General features: G+C 37.0%; 2 protein-coding genes across 10 annotated transcripts in view; both read right to left on the bottom strand.

Moving 5' to 3' along the window:
• bowl (brother of odd with entrails limited) overlaps window positions 1-15,795 on the bottom strand; it is a 61,968-nt gene extending 46,173 nt beyond the window's left edge. The window contains exons 1-2 of the mRNA XM_034978940.2: window positions 15,367-15,795; window positions 3,098-3,995 (exon numbers count right to left, since the gene is read on the bottom strand). Of these exons, the coding sequence (XP_034834831.1) occupies window positions 3,098-3,978 (881 nt within the window). The 5' untranslated portion in view covers window positions 3,979-3,995; window positions 15,367-15,795. The remainder of the gene's footprint in view (window positions 1-3,097; window positions 3,996-15,366) is intronic.
• Window positions 15,796-23,046: 7,251 nt separating this feature from the next.
• The window catches only part of LOC117991468 (mucin-4), a 211,884-nt gene continuing 206,958 nt past the window's right edge, over window positions 23,047-27,972 (bottom strand). For all 9 annotated transcript variants that reach the window (XM_034979066.2, XM_069504837.1, XM_069504840.1 and 6 more), the window contains 7 exons: window positions 27,325-27,477; window positions 27,016-27,092; window positions 26,027-26,203; window positions 25,154-25,339; window positions 24,610-24,796; window positions 23,658-23,793; window positions 23,047-23,173 (listed from right to left, as the gene is read on the bottom strand). In XM_034979066.2, coding sequence (XP_034834957.1) covers window positions 23,122-23,173; window positions 23,658-23,793; window positions 24,610-24,796; window positions 25,154-25,339; window positions 26,027-26,203; window positions 27,016-27,092; window positions 27,325-27,477 — 968 coding nt within the window. In that variant the 3' untranslated portion in view covers window positions 23,047-23,121. The remainder of the gene's footprint in view (window positions 23,174-23,657; window positions 23,794-24,609; window positions 24,797-25,153; window positions 25,340-26,026; window positions 26,204-27,015; window positions 27,093-27,324; window positions 27,478-27,972) is intronic.

Genomic DNA, 27,972 nt, shown 5'->3' with positions numbered 1-27,972 from the left:
GGGGTAAAAGCGGCAGGTATTGAGAAAATTTTTGCATTGCTAATTTGTAAGGGCAATACGTGTAATATTTAATAACTTACATTTAATTTTTTTGGACAAAGAGTACACCATATTGGAATTACCATGTAAACCCAATGTGCAATAAATAAATGATTGATTGGAAAGAAAAAAACATTTTATTGATTGATATACCTACTAATTATGTTTGGTAGGTTTTTGCGCGGTCAGGTTTATTTTGTATTATATAATAATATAAGTCATTAATAAGCACATTTTCACTATCGAAATTTTAAATGAAAATTTCGTTATATAAAAAAATACTTAAGATTAAAAATGATATAAAATAAGTAAAAAAGTATGTGCATATTTTTTAAATAAATATTTTTCTTATTTTTACGTTGCATTATTAGTTTTTGGGATAATTACCTATTAAGTGAGGTGAATGTATGCAAGAATACGCTACGCTGACCAAACACTGGTTTTAAGTAATTAAATACGAGTAATAAATTCTTACTTCTACTTTTGTTTCTGAAAAACTATCGATATATTTTAAAATATCGATACGGTAGCATCGCAAATCAATTTGACTGTCTTACACTCGTAATGTCTTTGTATGTTGATGTATATAACTTATTAGTGTGCGTAAAATGTAGTAGTGTTGAAGATTTAGATATGTGTGTGTTAATAATGACACAAAACTTTGTTGAGTGAGTGTGTCAAGTTGTCTATGTAGTGTTTCCTCGTCCCGCACCAAAAGTGACAGAAATTTTTATTCGTAATATTAGGCGCGTTACAAGTCCATAGGTTAGATCGTCCAAGGGTATGACAGTTTTATTAAACCCATACCCCTTATTGGTTTCTACACGGCATTTTGTCAAAACACTTAATCGCTTGGTGGCACGATTTACCAGTAGGGTAGAAACTAGCCACGGCCGCCACTTCCCACCTGACCAGACCAGAGACAGATTCCCAAATTGTACCTGCCGGAAATCCAACCTTGGAACTTCGTCCACCAGGGAGGTCGTCAACGTCACCGTTAGAAATCCAATTGGTATCAATTAAGGGATTTTTTAAAGATAAATTCGTTTCAGAAAAATAGCATCTTTGAGTATAGGCAATAGGCATACAGACTTGTTTTTTTATTATTATAGGCGCACGATCACACCTGATGGGAAGTGATGATGTGGCCTTAGATGGGACGCGTTTGCCTAGAAGGTGCCTATTCACTCTTGTTTTAAAGATACCCGGATTATAATTGGCAGGAAACACTGATCTAGGAAGAGTATTCCAGACCCTAGCCATGCGTATAAGGAATGATGACGCAAAGCGTTTCGTACGCGAAGATGGAATGTTGACGACATAGGGGTGGAGACTCGCCCGGTGTCTTGCGGTACGGTGGTTGAAACGTGAGGGAGGGACAAGATCGAACAGCTCCTGAGCACATTCTCCGAGATATATCCTGTAAAACACCGATAGGCCGGCAACTAATCATATAAAATTGGATCATCTAAATGAAAATATTACAACAAAAATCAAATGAAAGTACTATACCAAATTTAATCTAACATGTTACAAACTACTTTAATCTTTTCAATCGAGATAGATAAATTTCCAAGAAGCAGCACCTACTACTATTAGGAAACTTATAAATATTTCAATTCCAAGTAGCCGAGCGGATGTGGCTACAGTCGACTTAACATCTGCAACTTGACTTACACTGCCCGCCCGTTACGTGCATATTAGAGAGAGAGCCAGCGCGTGCCAGACCTTCGTTATTTTATAAAAGCTGAAAGTTTCTCTTCGTATTGTGCTCAACACTGGGAGGGAACGTTTGTTTGGATCATGGTGGCTTTGGGAGATAACATATAATAAAGGTATAAAAATCTCACGTCAAAGTACTAAGTCTATTTTTTATATTTTCTTCGGAGTAGTACCTTTTAGAAACCACGAGTCGTGGTAAACCCCTGCCAGACACCCTTAAACTTTAAAATTTTAAGGGGGTTGCCATGATGCTAAGTGTGCAATACATGACGTGATTTCTAATACTATTCTAAAGAAAAAAAAAATAGATTATACTTTGACGCAAGATATTTTACACCTTTATTACCCGGTCTCATCCAAAGCCACCATGATCTAAACAAACGTTCCTCCCAGGTTGAGTACAATGCGCAGAGAAACTTTCAGCTTTTATAAAATAACTAAGGTCTGGCACGCGCTGGCTCTTAATTCATTTAAATTGAGTTCTACTCTATACTTACTATGATCAACGTTGTAGAACATTAAAATGTTCTTGAATATTAATATTTTAATTTATCAAACCATCTTTTAATATCACACATAGAATATTATTTGAGTTTAATTACAGTCCGGCGCAGTGGACCACGTGTCTTCTTTGAACATGAGAAAAGTTTTTTGTATTGATTTTATATATTTAAATATTTAAGTCAGAAGGTAACTGCTGTGGCTATTTCTGTTATACAATCTCTAAACCATAGATTAATTATTATTGATCTCGCTCCGCTCTTAAACTAAATTAAAATGACAGATCTAAATCTATTGCTATCCTTTTCATAATGCTCCCTGCGAAAAACGAGAGCACTATAACTACTCTATCCACGAAAAGAGGGTTTTCTCTGTCATGTATTCCCATACAAATGACAGAGACAAAAATCTCAAATCTCTCAATCTCATTTTGATACACCAACCAATCACAAACATGTTTCCAAAAAACATTCGAAACTCAATAAGAGAATATAGTTTCGTTTATGATTGGTTGATAACTCAAAATAGTTAGCGTCCACTGAGCTTTTGTCTCTATCATTTGTATGTGATTACTTAACATAGAGCGAGCCTTATACTAACTTCTTTCCGTGAATAGAGTACCGATTTAGATCTCGAGTTTATGTACCTACAACAGAAGTTTATGTAGCTACAACGACTGCTGCAGCTCTAAGATACTTTCTCGACAAAGCGTTGAAAAAGCCGTAAGAAAAAGTTGTCTCATGGTTTGTGCTTGGGCTGCTAATTGTTGAGAATAACAGCTGATGTTAGGGATAAATCATACAACTATAAAATTAAGAATGAAAAATGTTCTTACCTATGGTCTCGTAGATGATCCTGTCTTCTAAATGCCTTGCCACAAATATCGCAGGAGTAGGGACGTTCATCTGTATGCGTTCTTTCATGGATGAGCAGATTGTAAGACTTTGTGAATTGTCGATTACAAAACTTGCAGATGAATTGCTTCTTCGGCCTTGATGCTCTACCAGGTGCTCTAAGTAATCGCCTGTCTAGATGTGGATGCATCTGGTGTGGGCCAGCACCTGGTGGAAATAACCCAGCTCCGGGGAAGGTAAAGCTGTTGGCAGCCGTTGGAGAAGGACCCGGTGCTCCGAGGAATGCACCAGGAGGTCCGTAAATAGGGGGTTGAGATGATCCGTCTGCTATCATCCCTTCGATAGACGAAGTTCTATGGTGAGGCATCAACATTGCAGCTGCCGCTTCTCGCAATGCTACCTCCTTTCTCTTTTCCACCATCATAGCCATTATATCAAATGAATTTCGCTTAGGAAAGTTAGCGGGTGCCCTATCCGGGGAACCTTTGGCCGATTCACTTCTATCTCTTTCCAGAATTCGCTCGCGCTCTATGATTTCTGAAGGTAATAATGGGGGATGCATATCGTTTGGATACATAACAGGGTGCATAGCTCTTGTTGGGACTACGGGAACGAAAGCAGAAGATTCACGATGGGATACCGTGAGAAGAGAGCCTGTAGTTATCTGACGGTGGTATGGCAGAGGAGGTGAGTCGAAATTTCCGCTAGGATTTCGGCCACTGGACGAAGGTCTTTGGGCTCTTTGAGCAGAGCTTGCGAGGAACTGGTCATGTCTAGAACGTAATGGCGGATTGGCAGGGCTTTCCGTTACTGGGCGAGGTGTTGACGCCCGTGATACAGCTGCTCCTCCGTTGTCAGACATTACGCATGAAGAATCATCTGAAACAATGAATAGAAATTAGCAGTTGATAATATGGGGCGGTGATAGCCTAGTGGTTAAGACGTCAGCCTCCAATTCAGGAGGTCAGTAGTTTGATCCCGGGCACGGACTTCTAACTTTTTTGTTTAGGGATTTTTGATAATTAAATATCACATGTTTTAACGGTAAAGGAAAACATCGCGAGGAAACCTGCATGTCTGAGAGTTCTCCATAATATTCTCAAAGGTACGTGAAGTCTGCCAATTCGCATTTGGCCAGGAGACTCATTATTGAGCTGGCAATGGGATGATAATGATGACGATGAACATTTAATTAGGTCTAATCAGGTTTTTTCGAATAAGAATATTATTAGCTATGTTAATTATGATTAATATTACCCTGTCCCCTCCAACTAAAGCGTAAAGCTTGGACTCGGGAATAACAGAACATGGGTAAATATGGAAGTAGGTATGACGTCCAAATAACCAGCCAATTGCGAGTCAGACTCGCGCACTGAGGGTTCCGCACTACAATCGTATTTTATCGACATTTTGTACTATAAATCAAACACTGTTATGCCTAAAAATAAATAAAAATCTGTTTTAAAGTAAAGTATGTACCCCATCTAGTATAGTATAATCTTACTTTGAAAGTTGGAAAAGCAATATTTCTTCATGAACACAGTTTAATTTTTTTCTTGTGATGTAACCACAAATTCACGGTTTTTAGATTTTTCCCCTCATGTCTGCTATAAGATCTACCTTCCTGCCAAATTTCATGATTCTAGTTCAACGGGAAGTACCCTATAGGTTTCTTGACAGACAGACAACAAAGTGATCTTATAAAGGTTCCGTTTTTCCTTTTGAGGTACGGAACCCTAAAAACAGGTCGTAAGCACAATTTTTCATGGAACTACAAATAATAAAAACGTGTTAATGACGACGGACACTTGCCATCGCTTATGTACCCAAAAGGTTTTAAGTTTCGTTTTTGTGAATTTATAGCTTTGCCTTACACCGAAACTTAATTAGCGCTGCTATAGCCACATAAAAGATTAAAGAACTTACATCTGCAATGTGGCATTTCCTATCACGATGTGCATATTTTTTTTTAATCAGATACAAGTTAGCCCTTGACAGGAATCTCACCTGGTGGTAAGTGTTGATATAATCTAAGATGGATGCGGGCTAACCTAGAAGGGGAATGGCAGTTTTTATACCCCTTTGGTTTCTACACGGCATCGTACGGCACGGCTGTTTCAGCGGATTATAGCAAATTAAGCTTCTGGTTCATTGTATATAATGGATTTACGCAAATAACGCCTACTTCTATAGGCACAGTACGCGGCTGAAAGTGATGATGAACATCGGCTTAGAATAACATTTCATTTTTGTAGAGCGTTGTCTCTGTCGCTCGTAAGTATCTATATGACGCTTTGTCGGTCTCAACGACCGAGACAGTGCTCTACAAATTTTCTGTCTCCTTCTAAAGATCGATGTTCATCACTTTTGGCCGCGTACTGTACAACGTAATACAGTCTGTGGTTCCGTAAGGCTCTTTAATACATGTGCAGAGCTAAAGTCGATACTTATCTATACGGCTTTCACTTTGGTAAGAAGATATCTTGCCGGTAACTAGTAAGCAGGTGTTGAATATTTAGATTTATGGATCGAGAAACATGTTTAATTAAGTAGCTCTACATTGTTTCTACTTATCTATTAGCATAAAAAATAGATTAGTTCTCATACGATCCGCCCACGCTTCAACGGTTCACAATTTGTTTACAGTTTTAGATGGTACATAACATTTTGCCACCAATAAGTGAATTGTTCTTGCTTAGCTATAAAATATATCAATTAATGTGAGATCTGTCCCGAGTATTAAACTCATTACAACAACAACTTTACAACATCTAAATATATAAAAGGATTGACTGACTGACTGATCTATCAACGCACACCTCAAACTACTAGACAGACTGAAACTTGGCATGCAGATAGCTATTATGACGTAGGCATCCGCTAAGAAAGGACTTTTGAAAATTCAACCCCTACGGCGCGGCGGTGAAAGAGCATAAGCTAATATTACTTAAAGTTAAAAACTACTTGCGTAGTGTTTTACGTGTTTGTGGTATTAAATAAGGTTAAAAAATAAGAGATACCTAGGTACTTGATAATTAAAAAGTTCTTGAACACTAAAAGATTTCAGTAGTCACCCTATATATTCACCATTTTAACTCTATGAGTCAACAGTCAAAAGTGCGGTTCACCTTTGAAATAATTTAAAATGGCATGACGTGAGGAGTTAAATTTTACGCGTTAAATAATATAAACTCTTCAGTAAGAAGTTATAACGTCAAAACATCTTTTCTAAAAACCCAATGAGGTCCTCCACACCTTGTTTTTCAATGCTCTTTCAAAATGATTAATGAGTGTTTTGTTTTATTTAACTATTTTTATCATTATGCAAATTAAATTGTGTTGTTCATGCATCATTCAACAGTTTATTCGGAATAGTATAGTTTCTCGGCTTCTGGTATCAGAAAATGTTAATGGCGACCGGATTTTGATGTGGAGCCGATATAAATGTCCATACTTGATAAGTTGCCTCCGATTGCTTACAATACGAGTTATTTATAGCTAGCGGTTGCACACGACTTTAGCTGTATAAATTAAAAATTCATATCCATACAATCAAATACATTATACAATCGATACTAATATTATAAATGCGAAAGTGTATCTGTCTATCTGTCTGCTAGCCTTTCACGGCCCATCTGTTTAACCGATTTTGATGAAATTTGGTATAGAGATAGCTTACATACCGGAGAAGGACAAGTTACATTTAATTACTAGCTGATGCCCGCGACTTCGTACGCGTGGATTTAGGTTTTCAAAAATCCCGTGGGAACTCTTTGATTTTCCGGGATAAAAAGTAGCCTATGTCACTCTCCAGGTTTTTGACTATACCCATGCAAAAAATTACGTCAATCCGTTGCTCCGTTGCGACGTGATTGAAGGACAAACAAACAAACCAACAAACCAATAAACCAACAAACAAACACACTTTCGCATTTATAATAAGGGTAGGTACTGAATAAAACGCACATCGGTAACTCTGAAAAGTTAGAGGCGCGTGCCCGGATCGAACCCCCCAAACGATTAGGAGGCGGACGTGCAAACCACTAGGCTATTACAGCGTCAAATATACTTTCAGCTTATTCGAACAGAAGTCCAAAAGCATAGTAGTTTATGAGTACAACACTTACAACACAGGAAACACAAGGAAAACATAACTCTATGGAAGAACAATAAATAAAATACGGCCGTTTTATAGTCTGCTAAGGCATTCATTCAGTTGGAACCCATCAGGGTACTCGTAAATCTCGGAATAGCAATCTCGGAGATATTGTTAGTGTTGAATAAACATCCCATGAAGGACTCAATGTGTAAAGCTACTATTTGACTGTTATGAATATTACTTTATGAGCTAAGTACCTACATCTTATAAGACATGATAGCCTAGTGGTTAAGACGGCCAATCGGGAGTTCGATTCCAAACACTCACCTACCTCTACTTGTTCGTAGTTTTGTGCGTTTTAAGCAATTAAATAGGTAGGTATCACTTGCTTTAATGGTGACGGAAAACATCGTGAGGAAACCTGCATGCCTTGCAGTTCTCCATAATTTTCTCAAAGGTGTGTGAAGCACTTGGCCAGCTTGGTACACTATTGCCAAACTCTTCTCATTCTGAGAAAAGACCCATGCTCCGTAGTGAGCCGACGATGGGTTGATAATGATGATAATATACTCGTACAAAAGTCGGTGAGTCATACAAACCTATTAAACTTTTAAGGTCGAGAGCAGAATAACATAATAAAACAATTATAACAAAAACTGGTAGCGTATCCAATCTGGGTTCGGAATACTAGGCAGATTCTGGTAAAATAGTATAGGTTGAGACGTTCTAAGTCAGTCTTTAAAAAAGTAGTTAAAACTTAATAAAAAAAAACAAAAAAAAATATAGCATGACCACAACTTTAAGACAAAAAAAGATAACACCAAGAATCAATTTATTCAAGCGAGATCGAAAAACCAGGCAAGCGCCGGGCCCGCATTTCACTACGTGTTGCCCGTTCTACCGTAAAAGCCTTCTGATCATCCCTCCCTTTCACTCTTACTGCGGTTTTGTGTTTCGTTTCATTCCCACTAAGGTTACGCCTGATCGAGTTTCTACCATCTTACTTGCTCCGAAGCTGTAGAACTACTTTTATCTCTGTTGGTTTGAGAATTTAGAGATTATGAATATGTATGAAGGCACTGCAGTTAGTAATGGACTTGGGGGTATATTACTTGTAATATCTTAGTAAACAAACCTTTAGGAAATGTTTATTTTGAAAAAAAATGTGTAAGAGGATCCTAGCATCTTCAGTTGGTATATAGCCAAACGATTTAGCGTTCCGGTAAGGTGCAGTGTGTTAAAAAACAACAACAACTCTCCAAAGTTTCAACTCAGTCCGATGAACGACACGCGAATGCATAGGTAACGACGAGACAGACAATATTAATTATCACATTTAAAAAGGAAAAGGTGACTGACTGACTGACTGATTTATCAACGCACGCTAAGAAGGGATTTTTGAAAATTCAACCTAAATAGGTGGTTGTTTATGTAGACGAAGTAGCATAAGCTAGTTGAAATATAATTTACGGATTGCATAGTTGAAATGGCAATGAGCGGGGCCAAAAACCGATATAAACGTTGGGGTCCCAAGGTGCAAGAATGGCGAACTACGAAAAACGCAGTGTTGGTAGAGTCCTCACTAGGTGAGCAGACGACATCAAACGAGTCGCAGGGAGCCGCTGGCTTCAGGCAGGCAAAGTCGTAGATCCGTAAAAGAAACTTATGTCCAGCAATAGACGGCTATCGGTTGACATTACGATTGTATTGAAATAATATAATATATCAGAGTCAATCAGCGGGCGATGGAGAGAGCTATGCTTGGAGTTTCTCTAAGTGATCAAATTAGAAGTGAGGAGATCCGTGGGAGAACTAGAGTAACCGATATAGCTCGACGGGTTGCGAAGCTGAAGTGGCAATGGCCAGGGCACATAGTTCGTAAAAACGATAGACGTTGGGGTCCCAAGGTGCTGGAATGGCGACCGGAGCCGTAGCGTTATAAGACCCCCCCACTAAGTCGACAGACGACATCAGACGAGTCGCAGGGAGTCGCTGGATTCAGGCGGCGCAAGACCGTGGCGTGTGGAAATCCCTACGAGAGACCTATGTCCAGCAGTGGACGTCTATCGGTTGATGATGTTATGATGAATATACTTAATATGCATCGAAATTTTTCTCACACGCCCTAGCTAATTCACAATGAATATTACATCGAACCCGATATTATGTAAGCAGGTGAGACCGAATTATCGACACTACATAAATTAATGTATACCTGAGAAACTGTTATTGCTCTCATCTTTAATTATTCTTCTCCCTATAGTTATCTCATAATTAAATACCAACTTTTTAGTTTTATTAATCTTATTAAATAATTTTATTTTTGCGTCTTTAAATTAGGTAGTCGGTATAGACATAGGTTAGATTCTGGTCTGTGATCCTAGATTATCTAGGATCATAGACCACCACCTATAGCCTCCCAATAGCCGGACACCCGCGATCGCCAAGCTTAGGCAGTTGCTTAGCATAAAAGTCGGCCGATGCCCGTTCGGTACCCTCATTCCGCACCTTGTCTTTACGTGACTTTTGAGTTCACCACAAACCAAAATTCTCTGTGAAGTCCACCAATCTCAAAAACGCATACTCCCCTGTCCCTCGCCAACATTTTACGATTTTGCTTTCACGCAAAACCTTGCATATATGCGTACTCTTGGGGTTGAATTATCTGTGTCTAGGATACAGGTTCAGATTATACAGAACTTGGCTTTTGAGATTTAGGTTTTAGTAACATATTTGGTTTTTCTGGAACCTTTCATTTGCAAGCTGTCTCTGTACCAAGTTTCGTCAAGATTGGTTTAGCGGTTGGGCAGTGAAAATGCAGCAGACCGGCAGGCAGGCAGTTCGTACTACATACTAATTGTAGGTGCTAGAATGGCGAAGCTCAGCGTTGCCAGACCCCATGGAACGACTATGCATGGAAAGGATTGCAGAGTGGCTAAGACGTGGCGCAGACGTGAATCTTGTAAAGATTCGTATATCGTGATTAGGCCTAATAAGTTACGCCTGTGCTACGACGACGTAGCGCGCCAAGGCTTCCCAACTATTGTACAGATCGTGTCCTATAAAAGGAATGGAATTTGGAGGCATAGAGTTAGAATATTGGAATAATATTAGGTATCCATTAATATCATTATTTCCAAAAAAAGCTGTGATAGCCTAGTGGTTAGGACGTCCGCCTTCTAATCGGAGGTCGGGGGTTCGATCCCGGGCATGCACCTCTAACTTTTCGGAGTTATGTGTGTTAAAATATATCATTTGCTTTAACGGTGAAGGAAAACATCGTGAGGAAACCTGCATGCCTGAGAGTTCTCCATAATGTTCTCAAAGGTGTGTGAAGTCTGCCAATCCGCACTTGGCCAGCGTGGTAGACTATGGCCAAACCCTTCTCACTCTGAGAGGAGACCCGTGCTCTGTAGTGAGCTGGCGATGGGTTGATCATGATGATTTATATCATTTTATGCGAAAGTGTGTTTGCCTGCTTATCTGTCTGTCTGTTAGCTATTAGCCCAATCTATTTAACCTATTTTTACATCCCGGGGACGAACATAGGCTACTTTTTGTCCCGGAAATTCAGAGTTCGCATGGGATTTTTAAAAAGCCTTTGTCCACACGGACGAAGTCACGGAGATCATCTAGTATTTTATAAGTTTCTGTATTTTGAGATTGCCTAGATCTAAATTTCTCACAGTCAGCCATTTGTTATAGGTTAGATCGTTGCTTTCACCCGTAACTTTCCTTACAGCGAAATATTATTATTTAAGAACGTACTCTTCAAAAAGTGGAGATAGCTCAATGGTTAAAAAGTCGACCACCTACTCGCGGAATCCGAGGTTTGATTTTAGGCACGCACCTCTACCTTTCCGGAGTTATTATTGGTGAAGGAAACCATTTTGTGAGGATACGTGCATGCGTGAGAGTTTTTTTATATTGTTTTTAAAGGTGTCTGAAGTGTATCAATCCGCACTTGTCAGCGTGGTGGACGGTGGTCTAAGCCCTTCTCTTTCTGAGAGGAGACCCATGCTCAGTAGAAAAATGATGATTATGACTTTGCAATAAAGATATGTAAGAGTTAGAGCCTGTTTCAGAACTTCCAGATAAGCTTTATCTAACGAATCAGTTTTGGTATTGGGAGTCAGTCAAAATTACAAAATCCGTTAGATAAAATGTATCCCGCGGGTATGAGACAGGCTCTTAGTATAATTATCATTATCAAGTTTAACATGACGTATACTAGTGTACCTATATATCCATAGGTAGCTGATATTGAATAAGTGTTCTTGTTTTTCATTCCGTATGAGAATACTATCAGAGATCTGTGCCAGCCCAATCTTCGGGCTTTAAATCAACGCTGCCCGGACCTGTCTTAGGATTTAGTTCATTAATCCTTTCACGGGATTGGGGTTGATGACTCTCGACGTTTTTTAGAGTCGTTCCCCTGCCCTAAATTAAAACAGTAGGTAAAACACAATTACACATAAAAAGCCTCAATATCTCAACCGGTAAAGGAGTGAACTGAAAATCGAAAGGTCGACGGTTCACCCACCCGTTGCACTATTGTCGTACCTACTCCTAGCACAAGCCTGACGCTTAATTGGAGAGGAAAGGGGAATATTAGTCATTTAACATGGCTAAAAAAAAAATGCGGCCTCGCTCGGCGAAAATATATCTCTTTATTCCCTATCCTAGCCTTCATTTCTTGTCCACATTGTAAAAAGAACCTCTGTGCAAAATTTATTTCTTCTTTCAGCTTTCTAAGTGCAAGAGTCAATGATAGGTATATTATGTCAGTGGAGTCAGAACTTTTCTTTTTATATACTTACTACATCCTAGCTTATGCTCGCGACTTCGTCCGCGTGGACTACACAAATTTCAAACCCCAATTTCAACACCTTAGGGGTTGAATTTTGAAAAATCCTTTCTTAGCGGATGTCTACGTCATTATAGCTATCTGCATGATGCATCAAAAAGCTTTAACGCAGGCAAGTAACTGGAATTTTCCAGCGCAATAAAAAAGTTATCAGCACCGATTTTGATAATATTTCAGAAATCAACATAATTTAATTAGTAACGAAATGAAATGAATTAACTGATTAACACCGCTTCTATGTTAGCGGCGAACATCAAAAGAAATTTCAAAATGAGTTCTCGGAAAGCGTTATTGAACTAATGTACTAAGAGCCAGCGTGTGCCAGACCTTTGTTATTTTATAAAAGCTGAAAGCTTCTCTGCGTATTGTCAGCAACACAGGGAGGAACGATTAGTGACTATGAAGTTTGGAAGCATGGTGATTTTGGGAGATAACAGTTAATAAAGGCGTAAAAATCTTACGTCAAAATATGAAGTCTATTTTTTTTTGTATTTTCTTCGATATATTATGTAGTATTATAAATCACGTCATGCATTGCCAGACACTTTAAATTGTTAAACTTTAACGGTATCTGGCAGGGGGTTGCCACGACACTATGTGTCTGGCAATGCATGACGTGATTTCTAATACTATTCCAAAGAAAATACAAAAAATTAGATTACTTTGACTAAGATTTTTACACCTTTGTTACCTGTAATCTCGCAAAAAAGCCACCATGACTTCATAGTCGCTGATCGTTCCTCCCTGTGTTGGGAACAAAACGCAGAAAACCTATCAATATTTATAAAATAACGAAGTTCTGGCACGTCCTGGCTCTTAGTCCATAAGGGACTGATCGCCGAAATTATTTATCTTTATTATCAAATCATACAATCTGTGATGTACAAATAGTGAATTAATATTGACCACAATTGAGTTTATTGTTATTATTAGAGGGGAAATTCGTTTTCGGTGCCGCAAGGTTTCTGTTATAATGATAACGCGTCACAGTATGTCTGATTAGATTATGTTATCAGTTGATGGCGCAGATTAACTACCATTCGCTGACTGAGCCTTACAGCTCTACTGTATTATAACTGATACCTACTGAGAAAGAAAAAAATTTTTCTTGTAAATTATTATTATTATTTCACCTCCTTATTTCACCTCCATCAAAACTGTAAAATAGACTTTTGCCACACTTTTGTGACACAAATTACATACATAGGTTACGGTACTACAAAGAAGGTAATATTCATTACCGCACTAGTGCTGTAATATTTAAAAAGGCCGCCAAACAGAACAGCCGTTACGAGGCTGCCATCTAATATCGAGGGTTTTTAAGCAGTAAATAATTATATAGTTCTACAATTTAAAATACCGACCTTTCTATTTTTGTACTTGCTTCATAAATTATTATAAATATCTACCTTGTAAAAACTTGCTGGAAAAAAAAATTACTCACCACTTACATATGGTACTACATATGTAAGTGGTTCACTCTATAGAATATGGTTATTTTCAAAGATGGGATCCTGATTTAAAGTTATTTTATATTCAGCTAAGCACAGACAAAAGTCACGACTCGCGACGTTGTTCACAAAACTTTACATCAATTAATATCAAATAGATCTGATATGTATTTTTGATTTAAATAAGTTCCAAATAAATAAACGAAATAAGCATTTCCAAGAAGTCGACATTAAAATGGGCAATCGAAAAACCTGAAATATTATCGATTACCTACCTATAAATGCTCATTATTTTAAATGTGTGCATATTGTTTATTCATGAAGTAGCCGTGTGCTATGTTAAATGGATATCCTAGGCTTTATCTTAACTAACGACAGAATGACTTGATTAATGGGTGTAAATTCTAATTAAGTTATTTAAAAACATCTTATTTATGCAAAGTGTACCACTTCCAATAATTTTTCTTCTCAAATCTATGAGACAATCAATAGAAACATTGAGATGCCTGTAAGACTTTTTTGTCGGATGACTGAGTCTAACTAACTTGAATAGGTTTATCATGTAAATGATTGGATTGTTCATAGCGCACAAACGTGGCAAAAATACATCAATGTCTGTCTATTAAGACTTTATTGTCTGATGTCTGAATACCAAACTTTTCGTTACTTATTGGAGCTTCTCTTCTACAATAACTTAGCCGAATTATATGAGAATATTTTTGGCTTTTTGTGTGTCAGTCAGTTTTTTATATCCTTAGGGTGTCTTTCTCTTTATCATTAATGAACTTTTAATTCTTATTTCAAAGCCTATTTTGGATTGAGAATCTTTTTCTTCAAGGCTTTTTATATCTTGAAGACATGAATGTGAAATAGGTACCTACTAAAGATAACTACTTATAACATTATAGAAACTACAGTTAACTAGTTAAGTAGGTACTCACCATAGAACATCGATAGAGAAGCCAGCATTTTAATCTGTTTTTTAAAAATATCTATTCTGAGGTTAGAATATATTTTTACAGCTACAACAGACTTTACTTTAGAGAAATGGCCATTAATGGACCTTAAATCCTAGTAATATTAAAACTAAATGTTAAAGTGTTTGTTTGTTGACTTGTCCTCCAATCACGCTGAAATGGAGCAACGATGGACGTGATTTTTTGCATAGATATAGTTAAAGATCTGTTCTGAACAGTGACCTAGGCTACTAATTTTATCCTGGAAATAATAAATAAATAAATAAAAATCTTTTTTATTCGTATAAACTTTTACAAGTACTTACGAATAGTCGGATGCATCTACCACTGGTTCGGAATGCCTTTCCTATCAAAGTTTCTACGGGTTTTTTAAACCTAAGTCGCGGGCATCGTCTATTCTAGTCTACTCTAGAGCTCTACAATAGGCTCTCCTAACGGTTATGGCACGTGTTTCATAAAATATAAAGTTGGCTCATGAAGTATTTATATAAGTAGGTAGGTACTTAACGCTTTAAAACCATTATGCCTAATGTTTAATTAAATAATCCCCTTACATTTTTCTTCAAAAGCTAAGCCACAGAGGCTAAGCTACTGATATTACAATTACCCGTGAACAGTGGCCTCATTGTAAATCTTGAAAATCCTTAACCCTGCCTTAACCATAGACCGTTACGTTTGAAGTATTGTGTTCCTTTGGGTGGCATCGCCAATAAAAACAATAATAAACATTAATGGCACACATCCGTGCACATGACCATGATAAATAAAACAGGTAGCGTATAACGCACCCTGCCTACCCAATTTATTCCACATCCGCCGTATTAAATTACGTATTCTATAAAAAAATTGGACTCACAAGGCGACGGGTTGTCCGATCGATCGGCCGACGCTTTCAACCCTCCAGTAGTCAGGTAGTCGCCCGCAAAGTTTACAAACCGAGGGTCCAAATCGAACAATGATGTATCATTGCAATTTTTTGTCACATTTCACAGTCTAACCACATTTGGCGTGGACAGGTGAATAGGAGATTAGTGACTTCCACACAACAATAGGCGCACTGCACAGGCCATAAACAGTTAATAGACGTAGTGTCACGTTGTAAGCACTAAACAGTTAAAACACATCACAGTTCTTTTCAACGTTTGAGTTCTCTCACTGTAATCCTAGTAAAGTTTCATACACTGTGGTTATCACTAGAGGTTTTTCAGGTTATTTTCGTTTGGCGCTAAGGCTGCGTGTGCGCAGACGGCGCGCGGCTAGTGGGAGTTGGGCGCGTACTACTGTACCGGCGTCGTCGGAGGCAGTAGCGCTCCTGTACCTGTCCCCCCTCGCCTCGACCCCGCTCCGCCGCGAAGCCTTCGTACCGTTTTTACTTGAAGCAATAAAAAAGGGAAGGATATCAGATTGTTTATTTTTCGTGTTAGTAGCTTATAAGTCGTGTAAATTAACGCCGCCCTCGAAAGGTTTGGTACGGCGATCGTGAATTTCGATCGTACTCGCTAATTGATTTAAGTGTTTCATTAAAGAAAATAGAGATTTTTTTCTATGTTCATTAAAAAAAAACCTGAATTTTATTTTGTCTATCTGTAGTCTGTACCTACTGTACACTGTACACTGTACCTACAGGTATCTCATGGACCAGAAAGGTAGGTAGACAGAGAGTTAAAATTTTCGCAGTGTAATTTTGGTACCCCTATTTAACAACAAATAATAGAAAAATGGCTGCCATACAAATATAAATTAAATAAAAATCACATTGTTATAAGTCCCGCAAATTGCTATTGTGCTGGAACCATTTTCATTAATATCGAAATGACGTCATTTGGACGTCAGCCGAAATAAAAATATACCATCAGCTCGAAACTTCAGTCTAATGCTGACGCTACTAAAAAAGCGGCCACGCGCATTAGCAATTTGCGGGACTTATATTATATCTTGTACGATGGTATGAAACCCTTCGCGAGTCCGACTCGCACTTGACCGATTTTTTTAAATTTGACAAGTATTTGATAGAGATTTTTCAAGTTCAAATTTTAGGGTTAAAGAAAAATTTGAATTTATTTTAATGCTTTATTACAACGAATTTCTATAGTCACATTTATTATTATTTTTAAACCATCCATTTCAACGAAATATGAACGTGTCTCTACATAATTTAATAAGTAATCATTTACTATTACACAATTATTCGAGTCGTAACAAAATGTTATACACTTAGATGTTTTAACGCGACTATTAAAATCATTACTTAGGTACATTAACGATGATAAAGATTATAATATATTATGGTATGATAACATTGATGTCCAATTTCATAATGAAACAGAATACCTACGATTAAATTTTTCATTATCTTTGAAAAAGTACTTACAATGAACACAATATTACAATAATATTAATTATCATATGAATTATCGATATAAATCTATGAATTACAAATAGAAATGATCACGTACATACATAATAATATAATATCTAATTTTCAACGTGCACTTAAATATTTTTTCTATATTCACTATATTTAAATTTCGATATTTTACTCATTTAATTTTTCACACTCACTAATATACAAGGCTACGCTAAAAGCATTTTTTAACAAAATCAGTTTAATATTCAAGTCTTTTTATTTTTTTACATTTAAATATATTTGAGCTTTTACACAATTATCTATGTACATACAAATAATTACGGATTATACTCTCCTATTATTTACCATTTTTAATGCACAATAATTTAAGTCACTATTATGGACCGCATTCTAATGGAGAATTTTTAACCTCCAGACAGACATATATCTAAGTATAACTTTATTTATTTTTCTACACTAAAACCTAAAATATTGTAACGCATAGTGGGTATATAAATTCACTTCTATTTACAACTAAGTATACGAATGTTAATAAGGTGGCCGATAAAAACAATATTGCCATGTTTCTGACAAAAAATGACCTGGCATGAAATATTAAAATATATAAAAAAATTGCATAAATAGAACATTAGAACCTACAATAATGTTTCAGTTAAAATGCATGAACTATTTTACCATGCCCGGACTATGAATGAAGTATAAACACCCAACACAGTTATGAGAATTGGAAAAAGACATACATATCTACATATTTTCTTCTTTTGCACTCTACTTAGTACTATTATACCTTCTGTGACTCTACTTTTGAAGACCATCATATTTTATACGTTACTAGCTTATGCTCGCGACTTCGTCCGCGTGGACTACAAAATTTCAAACCCCTATTTAACCCCCTATGATCACAGGACGAGCTTTACTCCGACATTGTGGCCGCTCTGAGCGACTCGGCGGTGGTGAGTCGAGGAGGTGCGAGGAAGGTAGGGCGTGGAGCGCGTATAGTAGTAGGATGGAACAAACATGTCAGCGATGCACACCGGGTAGCTAGGTCTAGTTTCAAGGAATGGGTGATGTGTGGTCGGCCTAAATCTGGCCCATTATACCGCGATATGTGTGAAAGCCGTAGATTGTTTAAATCTAGATTAAAATGGTGCCAGGATCATCAGGAGCAAATAAAAATGGATGCTCTGGCGGAAAAACATTGTAAAGGTGATTTTCGCGGTTTCTGGAAGGATACGAGTAAGGAAAATATACGGCCTGGTCTTCCGGTGAGCATCGATGGTATGAGTGATCCTAAGGATATAGCCAATATTTTCAAGACCCATTTTTCTGTTAAACCACCGTTAGGTCCGGCGATGGGAGTGCTCGATGCTGAGATGAATAGACAGGTGGTTGGGACTTCATTCCTTGCGAAGGATGTATATAGATCCATAACTCAAATATCTAGAGGCAAGTCTCCGGGTCATGATGGACTGAGCATCGAGCACCTTCAGCATGCCGGATCTCATATTTGTAGAGTACTGGCTATGTTCTATTCGCTGTGCGTGAGCCATTCTTACTTGCCGCATAACCTTATGAAAACAGTGATAGTACCCATTGTGAAAAATAAGACTGGTGACTTGGCTGACAAAAGTAACTACAGGCCAATTTCTCTTGCCACTGTCATGGCCAAGGTTTTTGACGGTTTGCTTAATGCACAGTTGAACAAATATGTAGCACTTCATGACAACCAGTTTGGGTTTCGTCCTCAACTGTCTACTGAAAGTGCTATACTGTGTCTTAAGCACACCGTCAAATATTACACAGACCGCAAGACACCAGTGTATGCGTGCTTCCTCGACTTATCCAAGGCTTTTGACATGGTGGCGTATGATCTACTGTGGGAAAAACTTAAGCGTGTAGAATTACCACACGAACTTATCAATATGTTTCAATATTGGTATGCGCATCAGTCAAACAGTGTTCGTTGGGCGGGGGCAATGTCGGATTCATATCAGCTCGAATGTGGTGTCAGGCAGGGTGGGTTAACGTCTCCAACTCTATTTAACCTGTATATGGATGAATTGATCGTCGCACTCAGCAAGCAGCGTGTCGGTTGCCATGTTGACGGCGTTTGCGTCAATAATTTAAGTTATGCAGATGACATGGTGCTGCTGAGTGCGTCGATTTGTGGACTGAGGAGACTAGTACAGACTTATGAGGAATACGCAGGTCGTCATGGCTTGAAATACAATGTTACAAAAAGTAAATGTATGGTCTTTGAGGCCGCCGGTACAAAACGTCCTCAGAATGTACCACCTGTGCTGCTCTCTGGCGTCTCTTTAGACACGGTGGACCAGTTCAGGTACCTGGGGCACGTGATTACTACCGACCTCAAGGATGATGCAGATGTTGAACGGGAACGGAGGGCACTGTCGATAAGAGCAAACATGATAGCCCGCAGGTTTGCTCGTTGCTCCACCGGTGTTAAGGTTACGCTCTTTAGAGCGTATTGTACGTCCTTATACACGTGCAGCCTGTGGGTTAACTACACGAAGAAACGATACAGTGACCTCCGGGTCCTTTACAACAATGCGTTCAGAATGTTGATGGGGTTGCCCCGATTCTGCAGCGCCTCAGGCATGTTTGCGGACGCGCGCATCGACTGCTTCTATACTACTGTACGCAAGCGGTGCGCGTCGTTGGTGCGCAGAGTGCGGGACAGCCCCAACACCATTCTGCAGATGGTTGCAGCCCGACTCGACTGTCCTTATCTTCGGCATTGCTGTGAAAGACATGTTCCAGTACCAATGCCGGAGAGAAGGTACTAGATATTTATTTTTATTTTTATTTATTAATTATTTTATGTATTGGTATTTTACTTGTATTAATTTTAAAGTTGTTATTATGGGTATGTTAACCTAAAATAAATCAATTTTATTTATTATTATTTATTTAGGAGTTGAATTTTCAAAAATCCTTTCTTAGCGGATGCCTACGTCATAATAGCTATCTGCATGCCAAATTTCAGCCCGATCCGTCCAGTAGTTTGAGCTGTGCATTGATAGATCAGTCAGTCAGTCAGTCACCTTCTCCTTTTATTTATATATATATATATATATATATATATATATATATATATATATATATATATATATATATATATATATATATATATAGATGTACATGGCATTGTATGAACGATCTTTTACCCGTAGTATTTTGTCCGGTCAACCGAACTACGGAAAATATTTATTTTGTATTGTGTTTGTAATATAAATATATATTTAATACTGAATTTGTTTTTTTTAAATCGTAAGTACGTTTCGTTGTGGACACTAAAAAAATATATATTTCTGTGGTCCAGTTGCCTTGTTTATGGGAATCTAATAAGGCTCTGCTGTCACGGCTTGGCCCAGCCCGTGCACGGCTTAAAATAAATCAGGCTTTTGCTCCAAAGATAGTTAAGATTTCGCGTGTCAAATGCGAAATCCTATTTTCTTGTTTTATTTTAACATTATATCGGTCTAAATACAACTAAAGATGATTAAAAATGCCAAAATAATATTTTATATATAACATTGATATATCCGTAGGTACATATTATACATAATGTCCATTCAAGTTTAATTAGACATTTTTCATTAATTTCCTTTCAGATTACATGGAACTATTTTGTTACATTTATTAGACAGAGATATTTTTAACTTTTATTTTTTCAATAATATTCATGACAAATCATACAATATAAATAAATATTATGATAAATATAAAAGAAAAACAAAACATGTTAAAAGGATTTCGGTTCTATTTTTTACAAGAAAATATTCACCATAGCCAAAGGTGAATAAGATATACCAACAGAGCTTAAGGAATACATAGATAGGCACAGTAAAATAATACTATCCATTCTGATAGACTTTTCCTATTTATTTCATTGTGTTATTTCAAATATTTTCTACGACAATATAATTCTATAGATCTACCACACGTATAGGAATATTTTTCTCCCCCAAATTTTGATGTATTTATACAATACTACTCCGAAGTTTTTACTTTTACGTTATCTCTTATAATAATAGTGATATAATAATAATAATTATGCTCTAATTTAATTTTGTTTTATTAATAATGGTAGTTGTAACACATTGATTTCAAAATTTCTTCACAATATTTAAGCATATCCTGAAATTCTCAATCTCAATATCTTCTTTTTATTAGTCTCTTTTTGCTCAGTCATCAATATGTCGCGGGAAAATTGATTAATCGAGTTTTATTCATACTTCCCGGCTAACGTGATTAAAATAAAGACCATTTTGGTCCTAGGTCCCAATTCGGATTCGCATTAATCACATTGCCCGGATTAGAAGTCCAATTAATCACTATGCCCGTAACATGTTTTACATTGAATATCATAACTTGAGTCTCAGTCAAATATTTTATTTCAAAAACACCGACTAATGTTAATCAATATTTTGTAAAATATCTATTTTAGAATATTTAGATTTAAAGCTAAAATTTTTATGTAATCTTTCTTTTACTTCGATGTCCTTTAATTCTTTATGTTGCTTTTTTGCACGATTGAAAGTAGGTAACTAGCCAAATAAAATATGATTTATTGAAGTAAAATTTAAATAAAACTTGGACCTTTTTGTTTAATTTCTAATAAAAAACAATAGAGCTATATACCTAGTACCTATTCTCCGTCATGATGATTTCATTTATATGAATCTACATAAACCATCCATCTCACCAAGAAAAACATTTTCTATTTTCTGTAAATATCTCTGATTTGCTATATTTTTGTAATATACTATAATTCATTTTATTATTTACGATAAACTTTTATTTTGCGAGGGAACGATAAATTCTGTAGCGGTTGGCATCGAGAATCTGGACGATTATTAGAAAAAAAAATATTACGTTATAAAAATCAAACTTGTGACTATAGATTTGAGCTCAAAGCACATTGCGGTAGAGAAGAGGCGTAGTAACGCGCCTTTTAAAAAATCTTCTAAAGTAAACTGAACTTTAACTCCATTAGGTGATCTTATATTTAAAGACTTGCGTATGCTTGCGACTTCGTCTGCGTCGACTACTCAAATTTCAAACCCCTATTTACCCTCCTTAGGGGTTGAATTTTTAAAAAATTCTCTTAGCGGGTGCCGCCGTCATAATAGCTATCTGCATGCCAAATTTCAGCCCGATCCGTCCAAATTTGAGCTGTGCGTTGATAGATCAGTCTGTCAGTCACTTTTTCCTTTTATATATTATTTAGATTATAGTTTGTCTGTTCGTTTTCTATGCGTTCACGTATCGGGACCTACCGGGAAGGTTTCTGATATAGTACCATCAATTTACAATAGGTAGTGTGTGAATCTCATTGCAACATTTGCTGGACGTACGCTAGTTCTACGACTGCCACGAATGAAATTTAGTTACCCGACGCCACGTAGTTTTGTCTATTTTACCCAAAAGCGAGAAGCCAGAAGTTAGCGTAGCAAAATAAAGTAAAGTGAGTAAGTGAAGCTGAATGAAGGGATGACGAAGTTAGCCTTCAGGCGTAGCATATTTAAAAACGTCACACTCTTAGGCCTTTTACTGTCGGAATTCAGATATTTCCAAAATTTTACAATGCCCTACTTCTGTAATCTGGACCACCCGCTATCGATTTCCCGAAAGTCCTATTTGCCGAGCGGCATTTAGTAAAAGACGTTTGAATTGTCATTGAGTTTCATGACATACCTATTACAAAAGACGAAGTATTTCAAAATCCCGATGCCGTTCACAATCGGCAAATTTTACAATCTACCTGCAACGTAGGTATATTTTAATATATAGTGGAGATAAAGTTTAATAAACACGAATAATAATTACAGCAGAAAAGTAGCGTCACTATGCTTCCCAAGTACGCCAATGTGTCTTGAACACATTAGGCTTTGAGCCATTAAAAAATAACGTCGTAGATTAAGGTTTTAGCATGTAGTGTTTACTGGGAAATATATTTATATAAATATAAACCTACGGTTTACATAATTTCATAATTAAAAATTTAATTATAAAATTACGTAATCCGTAGGTTTCACACATATTTTCTTTAAAAGCGACTCTATCAATAAAATGAAAAAAGACTAGATATAAGATACCTAATTAATTAAAAAAACAAAGGTAAAAGGGAAATAAAATAAAAAATAAATAAAAAGGTTTAATATTATCATTTGGCATTTGCTATACAAATTCGAAGGAATCTGATTTAAAATGTTCTGGTCAACCGGCCTTCATCCATCGGTCTATTGAGTATTCCAAAGCTGCCATCCATCTGTAAAGAAACATAAAAAAATATTTTGTGAGTCTTGTATTTAAGTTATTTAAATTAAATTAAATTTTAGTAAAGGTCCCATGGGCAGATTTATAACCAATAACATGGGGTTATTCAAGGGGCTGACCAACAAATTCCTTAAAGGCCGGCAACGCATCGGCGGCTCCTCTGGTGCTGCAAATGTTCATGGGTGGCGGTAACCACTTAACATCAGGTGACCCGCCTGCTCGTTTGCTCGCTATATCTATTAAAAAAAAGAAGTTTTTTATGAACTCTGGCAAGATAACCAATAGAGTTCTAATGTATATGTTAGTTTATTGCTTATAACCTACAGTTTACTATCATTTTACTACCATTTTACAAAATTTGACTAGCAGTTTACTATCATTACTTACCACCAGGTGAGATCGCAGTCAAGCGCTAACTTGTATCGGAAACAAAAAACAGCGAACAAACAAAAATTAGTTGCGAATTGTATACTTACCGTTTCCTATCCATCTCAGATTCAGTATGAAAGTAGAAATGTCTTTGTTTCGGCTCGGTAGGCATCACCTCGAAGGCGTATTTCTTGCCGCTTGAAGAACAAGCCTGGATTCTATATCCGTGGAGACATGCCATTCCTGAAATTACAAAATAAAATAGTTCAAGCTATCTTGAAAATTAAATAGATGTTTTGACAAGGAAAAAATCTGCATGCTTGAGAATTCTCCATTATGTTCCCAAAGCTGTGTCTGCCAATCCATGTTCTCATTAGGTATATTTATTATTCCTACTATTTAATTGATGGATTTTATTAATTGGATTATGTTGTTGTTAATGAATGAATTGTAATATTGTAAAATTAGAATCATAAATTATTTCGCATGCCACTTCATAGCAGATTGTGCCTACTGTACCTATAAGCATAACATCTATTGTACCTCAAGCTATGCAAATAAATAAATAAAATGAAATCATTCTAAGAAGAGAAACGTGCACCATATTATAGTAGGCCGACGACGATGGGTTTTTTATGGATATCGGTGACAGAAAACATCGTGAGGAAACCTGCATGTCTGAGATTTTTTCATAATTTTCTTAATGGCATGTGAAATCTGCCGCTTCGCGCTTTACCAGCGCAGATTATGACCAAAACCTTCTCAATTTGAGAGGAGACCCGTGCTCAGTAGTGAGCCGGTAATGAGTTTATGATGATGATGTTTAATAATATTATTCCTCCGCAAGTCACGAAAAAATTTCTTAACCGATAGATAGACTAAACTAGTTCTATGACTTTGATTAAAACGAAAACTTCCCGAGATAATATGTGTAGGTATTAAATATTGATTGATTTTAATGCACACAGGTGGAGCCGAGGAAAAAATCAAGTGAGAATGAATTTACGATTAGTTTTATTCGCGACATTAAGTGTAGGTAGTTAATTTATTTGAACTTACCGAAAGCATTTTTGCTGTTTCCATCATTATAAAAATACAAGCAAGCGTCTTTCAGCACGCAATATCGTTTCGCCCAGGACTTCCATTTCGATCCCAATTTCATTAGATATCCAAAACAGTCTGGCCGGGGTATCGATGATGGTGGTAATTTCATATTCCTTATAGTCACTTCTAGCCAGCCGTCTCTCTGTAATTTAAAAAACAAAAACAATTTTCATAAATATTAATTATACCAACGAAAATATTTTGGTTTTCATATAAATAGCGAGAATATGAGCGGGTCACCTGAATTACTGCCGCATACACTGAATAGATAACAAATGTGCAGCTCATATTAATAAAGCGCCACCTTGTGCCACATTTTATTATTAGCTCATACATGGACAACACAGTTCTAGACAGTACTACGCCGATTTCCTTTCACATTTACGTTAGACGCCGTATTTTCTTCTGGATTTAATGTTATCGTACGAAATTTCTTCATAACAGGAACTCAAGGGACTAGTGTTCAAAATTATAAAAATAAGTTCCTCAGATTCCCTACCTGATTGCTGGCATCAATCGCATGTGCTAATACAGCACGCCATCTCGCGGCAGCTTCGGCGTTGTCCGCGGCGAGTTGCAGCCGCGTGCCACCACCGCGCTGCAGTCGGAAGCCATGCGGTCTACCAGCTTCCTCCTCTGTCAGTTGATAGTTCACTAGCATAAGTGCACCCACTGGATGTATACTCTGAAAGTGTATGAAAGGATGCTAGAATATTTTTCACATCAGAATAAAATGCACTTGTAATCCATATCCATCCACCCAAGCATCCATATACAGTACGAGGCCGAAAGTAATGTACACCAACTTTTAGAAGAAGATAGCAGATTTTTAGAGCGTTGTCCCTGTCGTTGAGACCGACAAAACGTCGTATAGGCATGAGTGTCAGAGACAACGCTCTACAAAGCCGAAATGTCATTCTAAATTCTGATGTAGGTACCTACATTACTTTCGACCGCCTACTAATATTGTAAATCCGGATGAGTTTTTCTGTCACTTTTTACGTTTAACGAATAGTGATGAGTCAGAAATAAAAAAATAGTTGCCTCGGGAGTTTTAAAATTTAAATCTGCGCAGATGAATTTGCAGGCATTATTTAGTAAGTATACTGAATAAACCTTTCGTAAACATCAGCATTCAACAGCCGATAATATAATATGATCAAATATATTAGAAGGTTTTGGTATGATAAAGTATAAGGCATACGCATAGGTATACCTAATACCTAAAATTTGGTGAGAATAAGAGTGTGATGGAGCTGTGATCTCGAAAGTTAAATCGCCTTTTTGAGTGCCAACCTTCGAAGCAGTTCTGGAGTTGGCACTAATAAAAAGAATAAGGATGAGGTGAGAATAGTTTCAAAAAGATTCTTACCGAATCCGTTTTATAATAATAGAGGCAGTTGTCTCTCTTCAGCACGAACCATCTTCTCGTCCAACGTAAAGGGTGATGGGGTTTGATAGGGGCAGCTCGCCATAGGTATCCAGAATATAAAGCCGCTGGGCCCCCTTCGTGTGCTAGCGAAGCTACAGCTTCACATGTTCTTGCAACCTGGAGAAGTAGACAATTTGGCAGATAATTATAAAAATTATGTATATACTATTTTTGTGAAGCTGTGATTGATTGATTGAAATGAAATGATTTATTTGTTTTAAAAGGTCTTTTTAAAATTGTGCCAGGGACCCTGAAGTAAGTTTGCAAAACCTGTATCTCAGGGTCCCCGCTCTCCCTCCTCCATCAAAGATGTGTTAGCCTAGTGGTTAGGACGTCCGCCTTCTAATTGGAGGTCAGGGGTTCGATCCCGGGCACGCACCTCTAACTTTTCGGAACATGCCGGAGAGTTCTTCATAATGTTCTCAAAGGTGTGTGAAGTCTACCAATCCGCACGTGGCCAGCGTGGTAGACTATGGCCAAACCCTTCTCACTCCGAGAGGAGACCCGTGCTCTGTAGTGAGCCATCGATAGGTTGATCATGATGAGGATGATATACTATTTTTATACAATTTAATGTAACGTGAGGTTAAGAAAAAAATTTTGAAGAATAAAGTTTAGGAAAATGACTGATTTTTATTATTGAAGACATTCATCAAAACATCCCCAATAAAGTGATCATAGGCTAGTGGTTAAAGGCTTTGGCCTCTTATTTGAGGTATCTGAGGTTCAATCCGGGGCACGCAGCTCTGATTTTTCGAATTAAATATCACTTGTTTTAAAGATGAACGAAAACATGTTGAGAAAACCTGTATGTCTGAGAGTTCTCTTTAATGTTTTCAAAGGTGTGTGTGGTCTACCAATCCAGACTTGACCAACGTGGTGGAATATAGTGCTTAAAGTTGTACAGCAATATTTTGAATCATACTTACATCTAATTCTAACACTTCAGATCCAGAATGCGCTATCTTCACAACTTCCGAATGTGTTTTATCTACAACATTAATTCCTAAAAGAAGAAAACATCATCATGTAGAAGAAACAATAATATTTACTACAAAATTTTCTATTTTTTCTATATTAGTGTTCAATACCTAATTCTGAAGAAGAACATCATATTTTTTTATAGGAAATTAATCAAATATGTAATTTTTTCTTATTACATTCTGATTTCATCAGGTTTCCCAAGTGTTTGGTCGTGTTGTGATTTATTAAGTTTAAGTTTACAATTAGAATATTACCATTAACAGCTATAATGATATCTCCAACTTCAAGTCCTGAAGACTCAGCTGGTGTATCGGGTTCGATCGCTGACACCACAACTGGCTTGCTTCCGTGTATTCTAAACCCAAATTCTTCATTGCCACGTCTAACGACTACTGTTTTATCGCTTTCTGGTAATAAATAAACATAGAAGATTTAAAATGACTTCATTTACTGATATTAATTAGTTAAAACTTAAATGTTAGAATAACTCAATTCAGATTCTATCAATTAATATTTTACTTGTAATCTTTATGGGCTGTGAATTTGTACAGTAAAACATGAAGAACCAAATCAGATGAACAAAAATGTAGCACATCACCAGGATACACTATGAAAAAAGTTGATTTAAATAGCAACCATCAAAACAGAAATTCATGACGCAAAAGAGGCAATAGGTGTTAGGAATTCGAACGGCCATGACATACATAGAAAGAAAATATTCGATCATCTCAAGGATGCATTAAGTTCTTTTAACCATATGACTTTCGCTAAATAGTTTGGCAAGGAGCCAGACGCCATGCACGTCACTATTCTGTTCCATTCATACGAATTGGATTGTACTTATACGTTCAATTCTGAAATCTATAGGTCATTCAATTTTCTTCACAGCAGACCAGATCTTT

Source organism: Maniola hyperantus, chromosome 19 (genome assembly GCF_902806685.2).
Source record: "Maniola hyperantus chromosome 19, iAphHyp1.2, whole genome shotgun sequence".
Taxonomy (NCBI): domain Eukaryota; kingdom Metazoa; phylum Arthropoda; class Insecta; order Lepidoptera; family Nymphalidae; genus Maniola; species Maniola hyperantus.
Note: the sequence above shows the minus strand (reverse complement) of the source record. Positions and strands in the feature narration are given on the sequence as shown.